The sequence below is a fragment of the Zingiber officinale genome, chromosome 11A (genome assembly GCF_018446385.1).
Source record: "Zingiber officinale cultivar Zhangliang chromosome 11A, Zo_v1.1, whole genome shotgun sequence".
In the NCBI taxonomy this organism is placed as follows: Eukaryota; Viridiplantae; Streptophyta; class Magnoliopsida; order Zingiberales; family Zingiberaceae; genus Zingiber; species Zingiber officinale.
In genome coordinates this window covers 35,007,198-35,024,206 of record NC_056006.1, presented here as the reverse complement: position 1 = coordinate 35,024,206, position 17,009 = coordinate 35,007,198, and the positions used below count along the sequence as shown (strand labels likewise).

The following is a 17,009-nucleotide window of genomic DNA, read 5'->3' as shown; positions in this document are numbered from 1 at the left end:
CAAACCATATAAAATTTTAAATATACGATTTGGATAATCTAAATGTTCAAGCTCAGATGATTATTTTATATAAGCTTCTTCCTTAACAAAACTGCTTAGAAATGGCAACTTAACATCAATTGGATAAAGCTTAATTCCCTTGTAAGTGAGTGATAAATACTAAAAGCATTCAGATTGATTCGAGATGAGCTACATGTGCATAGATCTCATCATAATTAATCTCTTAACTTAGTTGAAACTTCGAGCTACTAATTTAGTCTTGTTTCTAACCAACATTCTTGTTTCATCTAACTTGTTCGTAAAGACCCAACGTGCGTTAATAATAGTACTACCTTTGGGGTCTTGAAACTAAAACTCAAAGTGGATTCTCTAGGAAATTGAGTCAATTCTTCTTATATAGCTAACACCTAATCTAGGTTAAGCAATGCTTCATGTATGATTTTGGGCTCAATTTATGTATTAAGGAAAAAATGATTCCCTAGGTTTTTAAAGAATGATCAAGTCCCTGCTCATTGGGAAATATCCCACTGCTTATTATTTCGTTGGATGACGATTAATGTGCTTCTCCTACACACTCAAAATTCTTTTCATCTTCCTTTTTCATTTGAATCATCTTTTACTCCCCTTGAACAATGCTCTCTTCAAGATTGGTTTTTCAATACTATTGGCATTTTTCTTGTTTATTTCTTTATTGATATCCTTAGCACCTCAAAATAATTAGATAATAAGTATTTATTTAATATTGATCTAGTCACCTCTTAAAGTGCATGATTCCTCATTTCCACAATATTATTTTGTTGCAGTGTTTTAGGACCAGAAAACTCATGTGCAGATCAATTGTTCTTATAAAAGTTTTAAATTTAAAGTTTTGAAACTCACTTGTATGATCACTATGGATTCAGTAGATTTTGACCCTTCTCATTTTCAACTCTTGCAAAAATTAATAAAAATTTCTAAAGACTCATTCTTATGTTTAAGAAAACAAACCCAAATAAATTTACTTTAATAATCTCTAATAACAGGGCTATATCTACTACTACTAATAGAGAAAATGAAAGACTATCAAATAACTCAATATTCAATAACTTAGACTCGAGTTGTACGCACAATGGATTTACCTTTATGTGATGATTTGACTTGTTTGCTTTTGACAAGCATCACATAACTTTTTCGTGTTGCAACTTTTTTTTGACAAGCCGTTTACCAAATCCCTCATGGAAATCTTGACAATTAATCTCATGTTGGTGTTCCCTAATCTACTATGCCATAACCAAGATTAGAAATAAAAAGAAGACTAATCATGTAAATATTATCCTTCTTATGACTTACTAAGATAGCAGTATTGAGGTTTAGTATGCTTTACCAAGCACTTAGTTGAGTGAAACTCAACCTTGTACTTGGTATCGCACATAAATTAAATTATGCCTTTAACTAATGGTTTATGAATAATAAAATTTAATGAAAATTTTAGGTTATTTGAATTGATTATCTTAAGTTCATCATTCTTCCCCAATAAAAGTGTTCCCTTATCTTTGTATTTTAAAGAGGTGAACTTACTAACATCCTTAGGAATGTGTTTTGAGCACCCTTTATCCATTAACTATTTATCTGCATGCTCATCCGTTACTTTGCCTATTGACTATAAAAAATTAAATCTTTTGATACCTAAAAGACATTGGATCTTGTCGAATTAATAAGTAAATATTGCTTGGGAACCAAGCCTTAACTACTCTAGACCTAGATATGCCCTCATGCTCAGTGTACCCTCGTTGATGGATGGAAGGAAAGAAATCAATAGGAAAATAGATTCTTAGTGGAAAAGAAAAAATCATTGAGAAGGAAACAAAGGAAAGAGAGTGAATGGAAAAGACATAAAAAAGAGGGAAAAATTGGGGAGAGGAAGGCCTACTACAATGGTTGATTATTGCTCACAGCATGTTCGCTGCAAGGCCTTAAAGACCTTGCTAGGCCTTTGTGACCTCAGGAGGCATGCTTGACCGTTGTGAGGCCACCATGACCACCCAAGGTTGCGAACTCGCGATTGCGGTGTTGCTGCGAGGTTGAGCTTGTTGATGTGTGCCCGCAAGTATATGAGTGTCATCAAATAATAAAATATCGATCCCACGAAGACTGTTGATTAAACACTAGTTAACTTCGCACGACGAATTATCTAAACAATCGGAATGTGGTTCACAAATGCTAGGAAGAGAGAGCTTGAGTGGAGAGAAAAAAAGAGAATAGAGAGAGGAGCGTAAGTGAATAAAGGATGATAGATTCTAGGATTTCGGTTTCGTTATGATACTAGTTAATGGCCCTATGCATTATTTATCTACTTAATTCTATGCTTACACTCGTGTAGGATTTCTAACTAAAGTCCAACACAATCCCGCGAAAGTCGCACTGAAGAGTTTACCCAAGTTCTAACGCCATTAAGTAAAGAAGCAACTCTAGAAAGTTCAGTTAAAGGGTCACAGGGCCTCCCAGTTTTACAATTGCTAGAGTTATCCAATTTACTTCTTAACGATAAATTAATGCAATTAAGTAGAAAATGTAACATAGAAAGTCCGGTTAAAAGGATACTATCTGCCCCTGGTCATACAATCGTTAGATTACGCAAGCCATTTCCTTACATTAATTTGGAATTTTTTTTTAAAACTCTAATTAACCTTCCTAGTGGAGAATCGATCCCTGTTTCAAGAAAACATCATAGAAAGTAAGGGATACCTTTGTCACGAGGTCCCATGGTCTTACAATCCAAGGCCCTTCTTTTACATAGTGATTAAATCTTAATGTATTGACCTCACACATATTTTATCAAACACGTACAAGGCACAACACATAAAACATGACATAAACATTTTATTGAATAAGAAAACAAGCAAGTACATAGTTTATACATCAACATCGCATCACAAATACTCCCTACATCCTAAGAATCAGAGGATCTACTCCATAGAGAAGGAAATGCAATCAAGAGAAAAAAAAATAAAGGAATCTACAACTCAAAATATAAAGAGGAGAGCAAAGAAGTCTTATCTATGTAACACCGGTCTTCTTGGAGCATGGGAAAAATTTGATTGTCACATGGCTGTGTCTCATAGGCATGACCCGGACCTTTTGGAGGAGACTGTTTAAGCTTCGTTTTCCATCAAATTTCTTTCTTAAGATCATGCACATGTCAATGAACATGGCTAGAACGTATTTCTTGATTAAATCTCCAATTTAAAGGTCTTTTGAAAGCCTTTTCCTTCATGTATGTTTCATGTGAGCATGCTTCTTCCTCTGACTTCACGTTTTGAGGCTTTTTACTTCATTTTTGCTCAGAAAACACGTCCTATCAATCAAAACAAGCAAAAAAATAGATTTCCAAACAAAATGTGTTGAAATATGATATTATAATGAAATATAGTACAATAACTATAGATTATGCTCATAAAATATAAAATATAAGTAGATGTGTGTTAAAGTATGCATAAAAGTATATATAATCTACGTACATCACCTACGAGGTTACTGTAATTGTGAGAGTTTGTGGTGTTTGGGATTAAAAAATAGGGAGACTTTTTTAGATAGGTGAAATGTTTGTTCCACCCAATTTTAGATGGACGAAAAAAAGAACCAAAACCAATCCACGGACAGATTTGGAATTTGTCTGCCTATTATGTTTTTGATAGGTAAACAAAAAGAAAGTATCTCGACTCTCGTGCGATCCATCTCTTATTTGCACCTCGATGTAAATAGTAGTAAATTTTGGCATATAAGAAGTTTCTACAAATTAATTAAACATATGACACTTCTTTTTGCTTAGGCTTGTAGCATATATTCTCCTTATTATAGACAACATAAGTCGTTAAGTATCATATGTATACTTGGACCTTGATTTAAAATGCTATACGTACTTCTTTATTTACTCTACTTGCAATTTCAGGGAAGCATTCTTTTCCTCTAATTTTTCAACATGTGAAAAGCTTTGTTCATGAACCTTGCAATTGAAAATTAAAGTAGTCTCTTCCCTTATAGCCTTATGCTCTCTCTACTCTGTCGCACAAATGGAAGGAAAAGTATCCATAGTGAAAAAATATCCTTTTCTCTCAAGGAAAGGGAAAAGAGAGGTGGAGGAAATAAAAAAAAGAATGAAAACATTAATAGGAGGGAAAGGGTCCTCTTGGGGCCATGATTTGTCATCTAAGCAACAACTAATAACCACATCATTTAATGTGCATATTTGTTGGAGTTTTTCATTGCTTAACTAGAGCATTTATTGGTTGTCTAAGTACATGTTCGTACTATTTTAAAAGAATTTCTTATAATTTTTCCTCAATTGGTGCATCCCGATTTTTTCTCTAATGTTCTCATTTCTTATCTTATTTATCTTCGTATGTCCGTACATCCACCTTAATAATCTTATTTCCGTGACTTTCATTTTTTGCTCTTGTGATTGAGTCATAGTCCAACATTTAGCTCTATATAATATAACATGTGGAATTGATGTTTTGTAAAACTTTCTGTTAAGTTTTAGAAATATTTTACGATCACAAGAATATCTGATGTTTTCTATTTTAACTATTCTACTTGAATTCTATGTTAGATATCTTTCTCAACCTTTCTATCTTTTTGTAAAGCTCTTAACTACAAGTAACTCGTCATTTTCTGTCGTAATAATTGTCTTACTATGTCTAATATTATTAAATTTAAATTCTATATATTCTGTATTTATTTTACTAAGCCTAAAAACTTTCACTTCTAGTATTTTAAATTAAGTATTTACTCATTCATGTGTTTCATCTACCAAAATAATATTATTTGTAAACAATATGCACCATGGTAATATATCTTAGATGTGTGCTATAAGTTCATGATTAGTGTAAAAAGATTCCTTTGCAAACGACAAGCACTATTATATTATGTCTTGGATGTGTCAATTGAGTTCATTCATGATTAGTATAAATAGATAGACTTAAGTTGAGCTTTGATGTAATTCTATCTTTATAGAAAACACTTTGGTTAATTGTTCAGAGACTTTTTTGTCATTGCATCCTCATATATATACCCTTAATTATTTTAATACACTATACTAACACTTTTTTTATATAATTATTTATATAATTTTCCTCATACTATCATAATTTTTTTCTAGGTTAAGTCTTGCTTTTTCTCTAATATTTTTAAATCAATTGTTTAAGATGTGTAATTTCTATTGTCGACCTTGTATGAACTCAAATTGATTTTCGATCACCATGGTCTTCTTAGTCTTTTTTCTATCATTCTTTTATAAAGTTTCACGGTATGACTTATTGACTTAATGCCCTTATAATTTACACAGTTTTGTACGTATTATTTATTTTTATACTGGGACTAGAGTACTTATCTTCCACTAATCATTTTTTTTTTTTTCAATATCAGCCATTTAATACCCTCCTTCCTAGGTACTTCCGAAATATTATCTAATTAACTATATTTTCATTTTGCATCCCATTCAAAACTTATTCTACTTTTAAAATTTGAATTCTACTAATGCATCTTATTTGTGTAAGATTTTAGCTACTTTATAAATGTCTTTTTCTCCTTTTTTATCCAACTATTGATATAAGTGTTTGAAAGTTTCTTTTTTGGCCCCGCTGATTTATTCTTGGTCTCTTTTTTTTTTTTTGGCTGCTGTGTAATTCATTTTTCCTTCCTATTTCTTTTATATTTTCTTGTTCCACCATCAAGTGTTTTTACTCGATGATGTACGTCCTTTTGACTCACTAGGTATTCTTTTGGCTATCATTTTCAAATTTAATATCATCTTATCTAATATTATATTTGAGTTGTCATGTATTTTTCCTAATACTTGTACTCCTATCTTTTATTTAAATATACTTTGCTTTCTGTGTTATAACTTCCACCACTTGATTTTAGGAGTTATGCACATCTTCCTTTTATTGATATTATATTTGAGGTACAAACTTATATTATGTTGTTAAATTTTGCTGAGGGATGATTTAACAATTTTTACAAATCTTTCTATCATTCTTTTTGACCCTAAGAAAGTCAATTTATACCTTATTGTTCTCACATTTGAACCTAATCAAGTGTTTTTTTCTTTACTTGAAAAACATTTTAGATATTATAAGTTTATTTAGAAAACTATAGTTTTTCCTTCGTCATATCTGGTTCAAAAACTATCTTTTATGCACCTTATCATATTCATTTCTGACCTTTACGTGCCTATTTATATATCTTATTAAAATTATTTCATTTGGCGAAATTTTGTATGCTACCATCTTCTCAAAATCTATATTTAATCTTACTTTAGGTGCATATATGCTAACTAGATTAATAGTTTTTTTTGGCCAACAGTATTTTGAGAGCTATAATCATATTCCCATCTTAACTACTATTACTTTATCTTTTAATAAATTATCTGTAACAAGCTATTTTATTTCTTGTTTTATTTTTTCTTATGTACTATAATTTAAAACTTGAATTCTTTATCATCTTTGCCTTCTCTCCAATCTATTTTGTCATTTGTAAACACGAAATATTAATTCTTCTTATCATCATATTTACTATCTCTATTGCATTACTTATGAGTGCTCCTATGTTTTATATTCAAATTCTAAAATGATCACTATTCCTATAATGTTTATTCTGATTCAATTTATGGTGTGAGAACTCTTGAATATTTAACACTGCATCAGTTCACGTTACAATCTGATCCTACAACATGTTCTTTTTTTGGGAACAATCAAATATTTGCATAATAGTCTGATGAATCTATTCATAGAATAGTCGCCGTATTTGACGTTGTTTGACAACCTAACGTAATCTTCAACCTTTTTTATTCGGGCTTAGGACCAACATTGACTATTTTATATTGTGTTATATCTTAATTGATAAATGTATGTTTACAATATATTAGGCTTGGGCTTCTCTGAATAAAGTGATGATGTGGTTAATAGTGCATGTTTGGATTCGAAAATATTCTATAAGATTTGATACTAATTGAGTTATGTATATTTTTTGTTTATCCTCGTATCAATGTTGTGTTTAGGACTTTTCTAGTTGTTCAAGTTAGCTTGACGAGTTGAAGCTTGTATTCTGTATATGAATATTTAGTTCTAACATTTATATCTCTTAAATATCTTACTACAAGAGGTATTTCCTTCGATCAAGCCAATATAAACATGATGAAAAGAAATATTACTTACAAATAAAATAATATTATAAATTAGGGCACAATTAGCAAAATAGATTGAAAGATGAGTTTATTTTATGAACTAAAATACAAAAGATTTTCTTCACCGAGGATTTGATAAAACTATATTTTTGGCTAGAGTACAATGATATTTAGTTCTTGTGGAAAAAAGCTAATCTTCAAAAATTAAATAGAAGAACAATCAAGTTTTATCCGACTAGGTTTGGTGGGGTTGGCTAATCTTAAATATTAAATAAGCTAACAAACTTGAATAAAGTTGATTCTTAACCGTAGATGCTAACTTATCAGATTTTGGAGCTAGTAAGACAAAATTCAAAAAGTTGAACAAATAAAAATAAGTAAAATAAAATAAAATAATCTAATGCAAGAAAATTAAAATATTCAAAAACCTAATAATAATAATAATAATAATAATAATAATAATAACAGCCAACTAGAATGTCACAACTTTATTATTAAATATTCTGAGTTATTTTAATTATTTATATCATGTAATATTATAAATATGCTATTGTCTAGTTATTCAAGAATAATTACCTATTACATATCATTAATTTATTACTTGGTAATTACTTATTAATACTCATTGCCTCTTACTTTATTATTAAAATAGCGCTTACCCGTGATTTGGCAATATTACTATATTAATTATTAGCAGCTATGCTGTTTGTTACTGTATCAGTTATTTCCTAACCCGTGATATCTATATTATTTATAATTAGTTTTAGTCAATAGATAAACATATGATTAGTGTTAGTGCGTTTAGAATGTTGAGATATCGAAACAACTTATTATGTTAAGTGACTAACAGCTGTCTGTACACTTAGACGAAATATTCATACGCTCCTATATAATTCTCTGCTGGGATTTTTTTCCCCTCTTTCTCCAATTCATACAACGACTCCACCAGAATAGAAGCCTCTCAATGCTTTGCATATTTGCTCAAACTGATAGATGCCTCCACTGCTCTTCTTCATACCAACCATGCATGTCTCCTTCCACAAAATCAAACATCAACCTTACATGTTGATGTTTGACATGTTCCTGAGTTGGAATCAATTACCAATGTATCAATTGATTCTTCCCAATCAACCTATGTTTCTGCGTTTCCTACCCATTTTCTTTGGTAATCCAGTTCATCATAGTTTAGCTTGTCTGGTTTATACCAGGATTGACTGAGTTTGCCAACTATGTTCTCAACCAGATGGTGTGATTTTATCAAAAGTATGCAAGCCAAGTTGGATATTAAATTGGCCACGAGTTTCATGTCTTAAACCAATTATTGTAGTTATATTTGGTTTTGCTCTCTGCAATTACAATTAGAAATCTGTTTTGCAAAATCATTTTGTGATGTATGGTATAACAAACTATTGCTTGTTTATTCTAACATGGTGGGGTTCACAAAGTTAGGAGGGATGCAGTAGCTCACCATATTTTTAGAACAGCTGGTCTCTGTGTTAGAAAGATGGGAAAATGAAATCTAGGTTGTTTGCATTCGGAGATGGCTTATTTTTTTTCTTAATTTTTAGTTCGCAAGATTGCGTTAGTGTCTTGCATAGGAGGACCCAATGGTGGTGAGGAATGGTGCACTGTTATTTGGAGTTCACTGTTTGTTGGGAGGTGATATGCTGAGTGTGCCAGCTAGCCTGTGGTAGCATGCAGTGGCAACAACTCTGCAGATATGGGTGGAGAAGAGTGGTTTCTTTGGTGCTAAGGACATATGCATAGGCACAGGTATGATTTTTTTGGATTTATGAAGAAAGGAACACTTGACTAGCTACTGGACTCTGCAGATATTGGTGGAGGAGCAAAAATTGGTTTGTTTGGTGATGAGGAAGAATGTAGGCATAGGCACTGGTATGATTTTTTGGATTTATGAAGGAGCAATTGACTAGCTACTGCTGCTGGGGAATACAAGATCTGTAGTTGAATCACAGCTAGGAGGGCACTCCATGGCGGATCTCTGCTTCTGCTGATGCAGAGGACAAAGAAACCTGACAGATCTGTGTTCATGATAAACATTTTTTGAGGCTACTGCCAAATGACCTTGGCTACTTGTTCATTCCCATACCAAGAAATTCTTTTGTTCACCTTTTAGGTCTTACTACTAGGAAATAAAGAAGTGATAGTCTTGCATTCCAATACCTGTATATTCTAAAAAGGCCGTTACTGACTCCATTTTGTTTGGCTCCAGTTGGAGCTAAATTGATAGAATGCTTCTGAATATGAAAGGTTTTTCCCCAAATAACTGTGTTCTCTGGGAATGCTAATCATAATTGTTTAAAATTTTCATTTTGCCTTTCATATTTGGCTTTAATAATGACCGAGTCTTGCCATTATGGTATCAGAGCTACAAGCAGGCTGTACATGAGCTCCCAAGTATCACGAAGGAAGGCTGTTCTCCTTTCGCAGAAACATACAACTCAAAGTTCTTGGTGCCTTTTAATAGACTCTGATTGTTGTCATTATCAAAACAACGAAGAAGATTCGAGATTGAGGGATCATTGGGATGAGATTGTGTCTGTCTTTATATGACTACTCACTTGATCATTAATCCTTGTCTTCTGGATTGATCAACACTGATGCACAGGCCCACCTACGTGAATTAGGATATCTTTCCACCAGGTTTTCAAACAAATTGGCTTTTTATAGTCACTCTTCATGGGTATGATTCAACAATAGAAATGAAGCCTTTTGGGTTTCATCAGTTGTTTCAAATTAGGGGATTGGGATTTTAAGAGGGATGACAAGAGGGGTTGGGGATGGAGAAGTAGAGGTGGAGTATTGCTCATTTGTGGGGTGTCAGAGGTGGTGTGATGCAAAAAATAGTGGTTGGTCCAGTTGTAAGTAGAGGAAGTTGTGATGAAACAATGTATCAAATACTGAATGTGGGTATTCAATAGGGCTCGGAGAAGAAGTAGAATGTGATGTGTTGCTCATTCATAGGATGTCATGGTTGGTGGGATGCAAACAATAGTGGCTGGTCGAGCTATGAGAAGTGGAAGCATATATGAAACAATGTACCGAAGGGCATTTTATAGTGGAGACTCATAAATGAGAAAAACTCAGGGCCATATAATTTCTTTCATAAAAAACTATAATTAATGAAACCAAAGGAATTTTTTTGTATTCACCTACAATAGCCTTAAGTCTCCTAAAAACATAGTATCAGTTTGTTAAAACTAATCAAATAATAATAATAAGGTTTTACAAGTTCTTTGGAAAAGTTCTAAAAATTCAATAGTTGTAAATCTAAGGGTAAACATTCGGTTAATTTGGTCCATAAATTAACTGAAAATTGATTTAATATTGATTAACCGAATCGAATCAAAGTTTTACTAAAACCGAATTAATCGAATCAAATTAAAAATCGATTATTTCGGTTAACACTGAATTAACCGAATTTGTTTAAAAAGCAATAAAAAGAATTTATACAAAATTAATACCAAATTAACTGAATTAACCGAATGCTCACCCCTAGTTGTAATCAACTTATTATTTCACTAGTGTCACGGTCTGTGATTTCCAAGAGGTTCTAGAGTAGTATAAGTTGCATTTCCATCATTTTGGAATTTTCTAGACCAAGATTCCTTTTTAATTTTGTAGAAATGTAGTAGGAGAGTTTTTAGAATTTTCCTTTAGAAATATCTTCTGCAATGTTATGGAGACTTACTCTCCACTATCGGATTCCTTAGATCTTAATTGTTCACTCCTAGATTGAACGATATAAATAGGCTAGCCCTCTTCATTTGTTGCTCATCAAGTATTGTAAAACATAGTTCTTTACTCTTAAGATTTTCTAGTTTCTTTGCTTGTTTGAGTTAGGGCTTCCCTAGCATCATACAAGGAAGAGCATCTAAGTGCCACACGGTGCTAGTATCTAAAGAATTTAGCACATGGTAGGGGGTATCAGAGCTAGGTTATTATCATGTCAAGCGTTATCGAGCAATCGAAGAGCCGCGAGGAACATCTCAAGATATGCACTCAACAGAAGTATAAGAGACACACCACAAAGGTCTAATTCGGTGATCTGAAGGACCATTCCACATTGTGGGGCAAGTGGGTAAAGTAGCATAGAAACTTGAGTTCCCACCAAAACTCAAGAAATTTCACCCAGTCAATGTAAGTCTCTTTAATGGGGAACACATACAGGAACATCTCGAAAAGGGCACCTATAGGGCTAAAGATGTCATACGACTGAGAGGTAGAAATTATCCTGGTCGATCAGGTTAACCAAAGAAAACATCACCCAACAAGCCAATAATATCTTGTAAAATGGAGAGGATTGCTAGATAGCAAAGCTAGTTGAGAACCGGCCAAGGGACTTTGACAATTCAAGGACCAAATTGATCTATTCCATAAGGGCAATGAGGACGTTGTGAGCATAGGTGTGGGAGGATGTGGTCCATGATCTCTAGGAGATTATGGAGCGATCCAAGTTGCATCTCCATCATTTTGGAATTTTCTAAAATACCTCAAGATTATTCTCTAATCTTGTAGAATACTCTAGATATAAGTGCAATAGGAGAGTTTCTAGAGTCTTCATTAGAAATACCTTCAAGAATGTTTTGGAGACTTAATCTCCACCCTAAGATTCCTTAGGTTTTAGCCATTCATTCCTAGATTGAAGAATATAAATAGGCCGGCCCACTTCATTTATAGATCATCAAGTATTATAAAACATTAAATAATAACTTTCCCTCCCAAGCTTTTCTAAGTTCTTTGCTTGTTAGAGTTAGGCTTATTTAGCATCATAAAAGGCAGAGCATTTAAGTGTCGCACAGTGCTAGTATTTAAAAAATTCAGCACGTGTCACTAGACTATTGTTCAGTGCATTTTATTGGATGTTTTGATTTTTAACTGGTCTATCAGGATATGCATCATCGACCTTATTATTTAGACATAGTTTAGTTATGCCATAGTGTTGAATGGCAGGCACTTGGTTTGCTCCATGACATGATTATATTATTTTGGTCATGATGGCAGGGCAAACTCTCATTTGATTAATCAAGGTGACGAAGTTTACAACACCACCTTTTAGTGATAATTGGCACTTCAATCATTTGTTTTTCATTGTGTTTCACAAGGTTGGAATATGCTTATGCATGTAAGATTCTCAGGTCCATCTGGACTGGAAATAACTTTGTGGGGACTTAGCGGATTCATTGAAAATTTTCAATGGTTGTAGATGTAATCATCATTTTTTTCATTGGAATCACAAGAATAAGAGATAAATTTTCTCCACATCATTATGCTTGTAGATGTCATGTTCAATGAAGGCTGCAGTTGACTCCCTCACTGCCTGTTTGCCATACTTTGTGACTTTCTGGTTCATAAATGCTTCTTGGAAGCTTGTTGGTTTTCATGTTCTACCTTGTTGCATTTGGCAACACCGGGGTAACCATTAACTAATGTTGTTTTAGACACATGATTCTTCCATCTCTAGTGAATTGCATTGGAGAGACATTACTGATGGGTAGTTCTTCATCGTCCAGATTTCCACAAAGCAAAACGAAATAATGTAATGAGGAAAGAGACTGCGAGAAAAAATAGGAGCTTAAGACTAAGATAGAGATTGAGAGAGTTGAGAAAGAACACACGGCTGTGTGAATGGAGGGATGCCTTTGTGGACTTAAACAAGTTGATAGAACTAGAAAGTACAACTGTGACATTAGGGTATAGATAATTGAAGCAGTCAACTAGTTAAAGACAATTTTTTTAAAAATTTATTTAAAAGTTGTCAATGCCACTGTAGTACTTAACTGTATTTTTTTTTTTGTCTTTATGTGTAATGTAGTTATATATTTGCTTTAATCATCAATTGATTCAGTACATTTAACTTATCAGATTCATTTACCTTCAAGGATAAAAATAATGGGAAACTTGGTTCAGAAGAAAACAATGAACAATGTGATAGCTATGGATTTTAATGAATATTACCACATTAGCAAATAAATTTTTGAAAGTTTCTCCATAAGCATACATGTTTTGTATATTGGTAGTCTAAAAATTTCTCCATAGCATTTTATGTTTTGGAGAATGGTAGTGTCACGTCCTTAGATATACTAGCACTTTGTTATCCATTCTGTGGCAAGTGCAATCTATTTTTCTTTAGCAATTTTCTATTCATTATCTTGTTATTCCTGAGTTGCTAATCATGTACAACGTTAGCTGTTAACTATAGATGCCTTCTTAATTATAGTAGGAAGAAGCAATTTCAGTTTAAAGCAGAATTTATATTGTGGACTCGATGACTTTCTAAATCCTCGGTTATTACATCTGTTCCTAACAGTGTTTTTAAATAAATGATCAAATTTCAAAATTTATCTGATCTTCTGTCTTATTTGAATGAGACTTTCTTAATGTTTTAGTTTGTACTAATATTTGTGTTAATTTAGAGATTTTCATGTCGTCATCTTGCATTTTTTGAGTTTGAAATTATAATTTCTCAGTCTGTCAAAAATGGTGAGACATCCTAGGGCACTTCATAGACGTTCATCTCGTAGACTCAGGTTGGCCCCATATCCAATTCCCTCATATGACTGGAAGGTTTCCGAGAAAGAAGTTGATTCAAAAAAGACCTCTGTGACCTCAGAGAAGAGGGACTGGGAAGATGTCACTTGCTCAGTGTGCATGGAGTATCCACATAATGCTGTTTTACTTCTTTGCTCTTCGCATGACAAGGGCTGCCGGCCCTACATGTGTGGGACTAGCTATCGTCACTCAAATTGCCTTGATCAATTCAAGAATGCATATACAAAAATGGCAACTAATCATGATCAAGGTGTAGAAAATGCAGCCCTCAGATCACACAACTCTCACTTGATACCATTACCATTTGAGAAGTCCAAGAAAATGGAGCTTGCATGCCCTTTGTGCCGAGGGCAGGTAAAGGGATGGACCGTGGTAAATCCGGCACGAGAGTATCTCAACCAGAAAAAGAGAAGCTGCGCGCAAGAAGATTGCTCATTTGTGGGGACTTACAAGGAGCTCAGCAGGCATGTTAGATCTGAACATCCATCTTCAAATCCACATGAGGTGGATCCTGTGCTTGAACAGAAGTGGAGGATGCTTGAGCATGAAAGGGAGCGACAAGATGTCATTAGTACAATAAGGTCATCAATGCCAAGGTCAGTGGTAGTCGGGGATTATGTGATTGAGACGGGCAACAGTGAGACAAATACGGATGATGAGGCTGGTGATAGGCATGGAGATCTTGACTTGGAGAACCGTGGCATTAGTGGGAGCATCCTGTACCTTTTTCTGAGAGAAAGTGCACGTCTCATGAGTCTTTACCAAGACAATGAGGAGATAGAGGCGATAGGGGATCCTCCAAACAGTGAAGATGCTGATGTTGTTATCCTGGATGAGGATAATTATGTGACTCCAGTTGTAACTCAAACGAACCGTACAGATGCACAAAGAGCTGAGAGGAGGCATAGGCGGAGGCGTAGGAGCCATGGAAGGTCAGTTTCTGGCTAGAATTTGAAAAGAACAATTTACGTAGTTTTACAAACTCATCTATGATACCTGATTATTCATTACCCTTTTTTGTCTTTGTTTTAATTATAAAAGATTAAACATTTGTGTTTCGGGTGGGCAGGTGAAGAAGAGCCCACTTTGTTGGATTATACTGCCTCAAGCAGAAACTAAACTAGAGAATTTCATTCTCCCGTAGTTTCTCATCAGCAACTTAGTCTCTAGTTTATTGAAACTAAATCAGAGAATCTCTATTTCCCTTTCTGAGTGCCGGAAGGTCTGAGTGTTACCGGCAACCAAAATTGATGTCACCATATGCACTGCGACTCATTCATTTTGGATAACCGACTCTTCTGTGCATTTGATGACTTTGCCTCTCCCATATGCACTTTGATGTATCATTGTCTACATTATTAAAAATAGATTCCCCTCCCCCCCTCTTTTTGTATTTGGGCCGGTGTGAAACTGCAGTGGAAGCTCTTTGATTGATGGCTTGAAGGGAAAGATCTATCTATATATACGACTGACTATTAAGGGTGACCAGAAAGGATATAACTTTTATAGAGTTATTATTGACTTTTGAAAATAATTTCTTTCATGTGTGACCATTGGTTAAAAAAAAACGTCATTTAGTTACGTAACCAACTAATGCCTTAGGTTCTTTTGAAACTCCTTTGCGAATTAATAATTAACACATTAATCCATGTACAAATGAGTAGAAGGATTGATTTATCCATTTTAAATGTGCATAGGGTATGTGCCTATGGTCTGTGTGCTCCCTGTATTTACAAATACAAATATATGAACCAAGACACAGTAAATGCAGCAATCGCACGATGTATATTTACTCCCTGTATTTACAAATACAAATACATGAACCAAGACAGTAAATGCAGCAATAGCACGATATGTGTTTACTACCTGTTCATGAAAATAGTCTATCATTCTACTTATTGAACTCTTACATTTAATTTAGACTTTGATCGCGACAATGTCTTGGATACAAAGTGACAACTACACCCAAGGATAGTAGGGGTCATAGTTGTGCACAATCAACCCGAAAGAAGTGAGACAAAAGAGAATTTCTAATTCTGTAAAAAATTTCACTCAACGTTTTAAATTTTTTATCATACTGGAGGAAAATATCTTTTAATACGTCATAACTAGAATTTAAACTTGAGAAATTACTTAAGCATTTTGCCATTATACCGTGGTCCGAGGGTAAACAATTAACATGCACTAGCCAGGAAACAATTCAAATCCCTTTTGGTTTGAATTCATGTGGCTCTAATTTTCATGCCTGCCTACCGGATGGGTTCATCTGAACCAAATTTGGTTTCAATTTAATGTCCAAAATCTATTTTGTTGGTTCGATTCAACTGTTGCCAATTTTTTTAAAAGAAAATAAGAAAGTTTAAATATTCAAAATTTAACATCCTCCCTTCCCCACATTTAAAGAATTTGATCCTCCAAGTCAGCATTTAGTAGTCAAGGCTGTGGTTTAAAAAAGAGAAGCTGTTCTTTCTCTCTAAGAGAATGCGACCATAGTTTGACTTGCTACGGATCTCTAGCGGGGAGACTAGGAGGATTCTGAGCTGTGGTGAACGACAACAGCGCACCACTGCTTGGCCCTCGGGTGAGGCTATTGGTGCTACTGCAATGACGGTGGGTGATATGTTGTTGCTATGGGAGCGAATAGAGTTTCTAGTGTGCTGGCGAGATAGAAATCTGTAAACCAAGTGTGGTGGCCGCTTCTCGTTAGTGCTGGCTTACGGTCGCATTTTGAACGCCGAGGAGGAGGGTTGCTGGGGGTGTGTTCGTGGCTACACGTTGATCTTGTACTAAGAAAGGAACTGGCGGAGTGGCTATCGGTGTTGGGATGTCACGAGTGACATTTTAGAACTAGATGGTTGTTTCAACTATAAGGATGTAGAGGATTAAACAGGTAGAAAGCACAGTAAAAAAATTAACTAGACCTTTTTCAGAAGATCCATGTCAAGTAAATCATATACTAAGTTTATTAAAGGGAGTTATACCTTTGTTGAGTGTCATTCGTAATCAGGCAATAATTTTTCTTTGGATGCAGATCTCAGTGCGATCAAATGTTCGCACCTCTATGGTATCCACATGAACACATTCTGTCCGTCGTATGAACACAACTTCGGAGAAGAACCACCTTCTTGTGCTTGCAAGCAAGAGTGGTTCGGCCAAAGAGGAAGGAGGAAGAAGACAAACTCTCTTACATGAAAATGAATGAGATAAACCTTTTGTACGCATCCAAGGAATACCAAAGGACATTAGACTTTTGGTCTTCTTTTAATTAATGATC

General features: G+C 34.1%; 1 protein-coding gene across 1 annotated transcript in view; it reads left to right on the top strand.

Moving 5' to 3' along the window:
- The window catches only part of LOC122031023, a 30,751-nt gene extending 15,621 nt beyond the window's left edge, over positions 1-15,130 (top strand). Inside the window, exons 2-3 of the mRNA XM_042590071.1 lie at positions 13,654-14,667; positions 14,805-15,130. Of these exons, the coding sequence (XP_042446005.1) occupies positions 13,664-14,667; positions 14,805-14,808 (1,008 nt within the window). The 5' untranslated portion in view covers positions 13,654-13,663 and the 3' untranslated portion in view covers positions 14,809-15,130. The remainder of the gene's footprint in view (positions 1-13,653; positions 14,668-14,804) is intronic.
- The last annotated feature ends 1,879 nt before the right edge of the window (positions 15,131-17,009 follow it).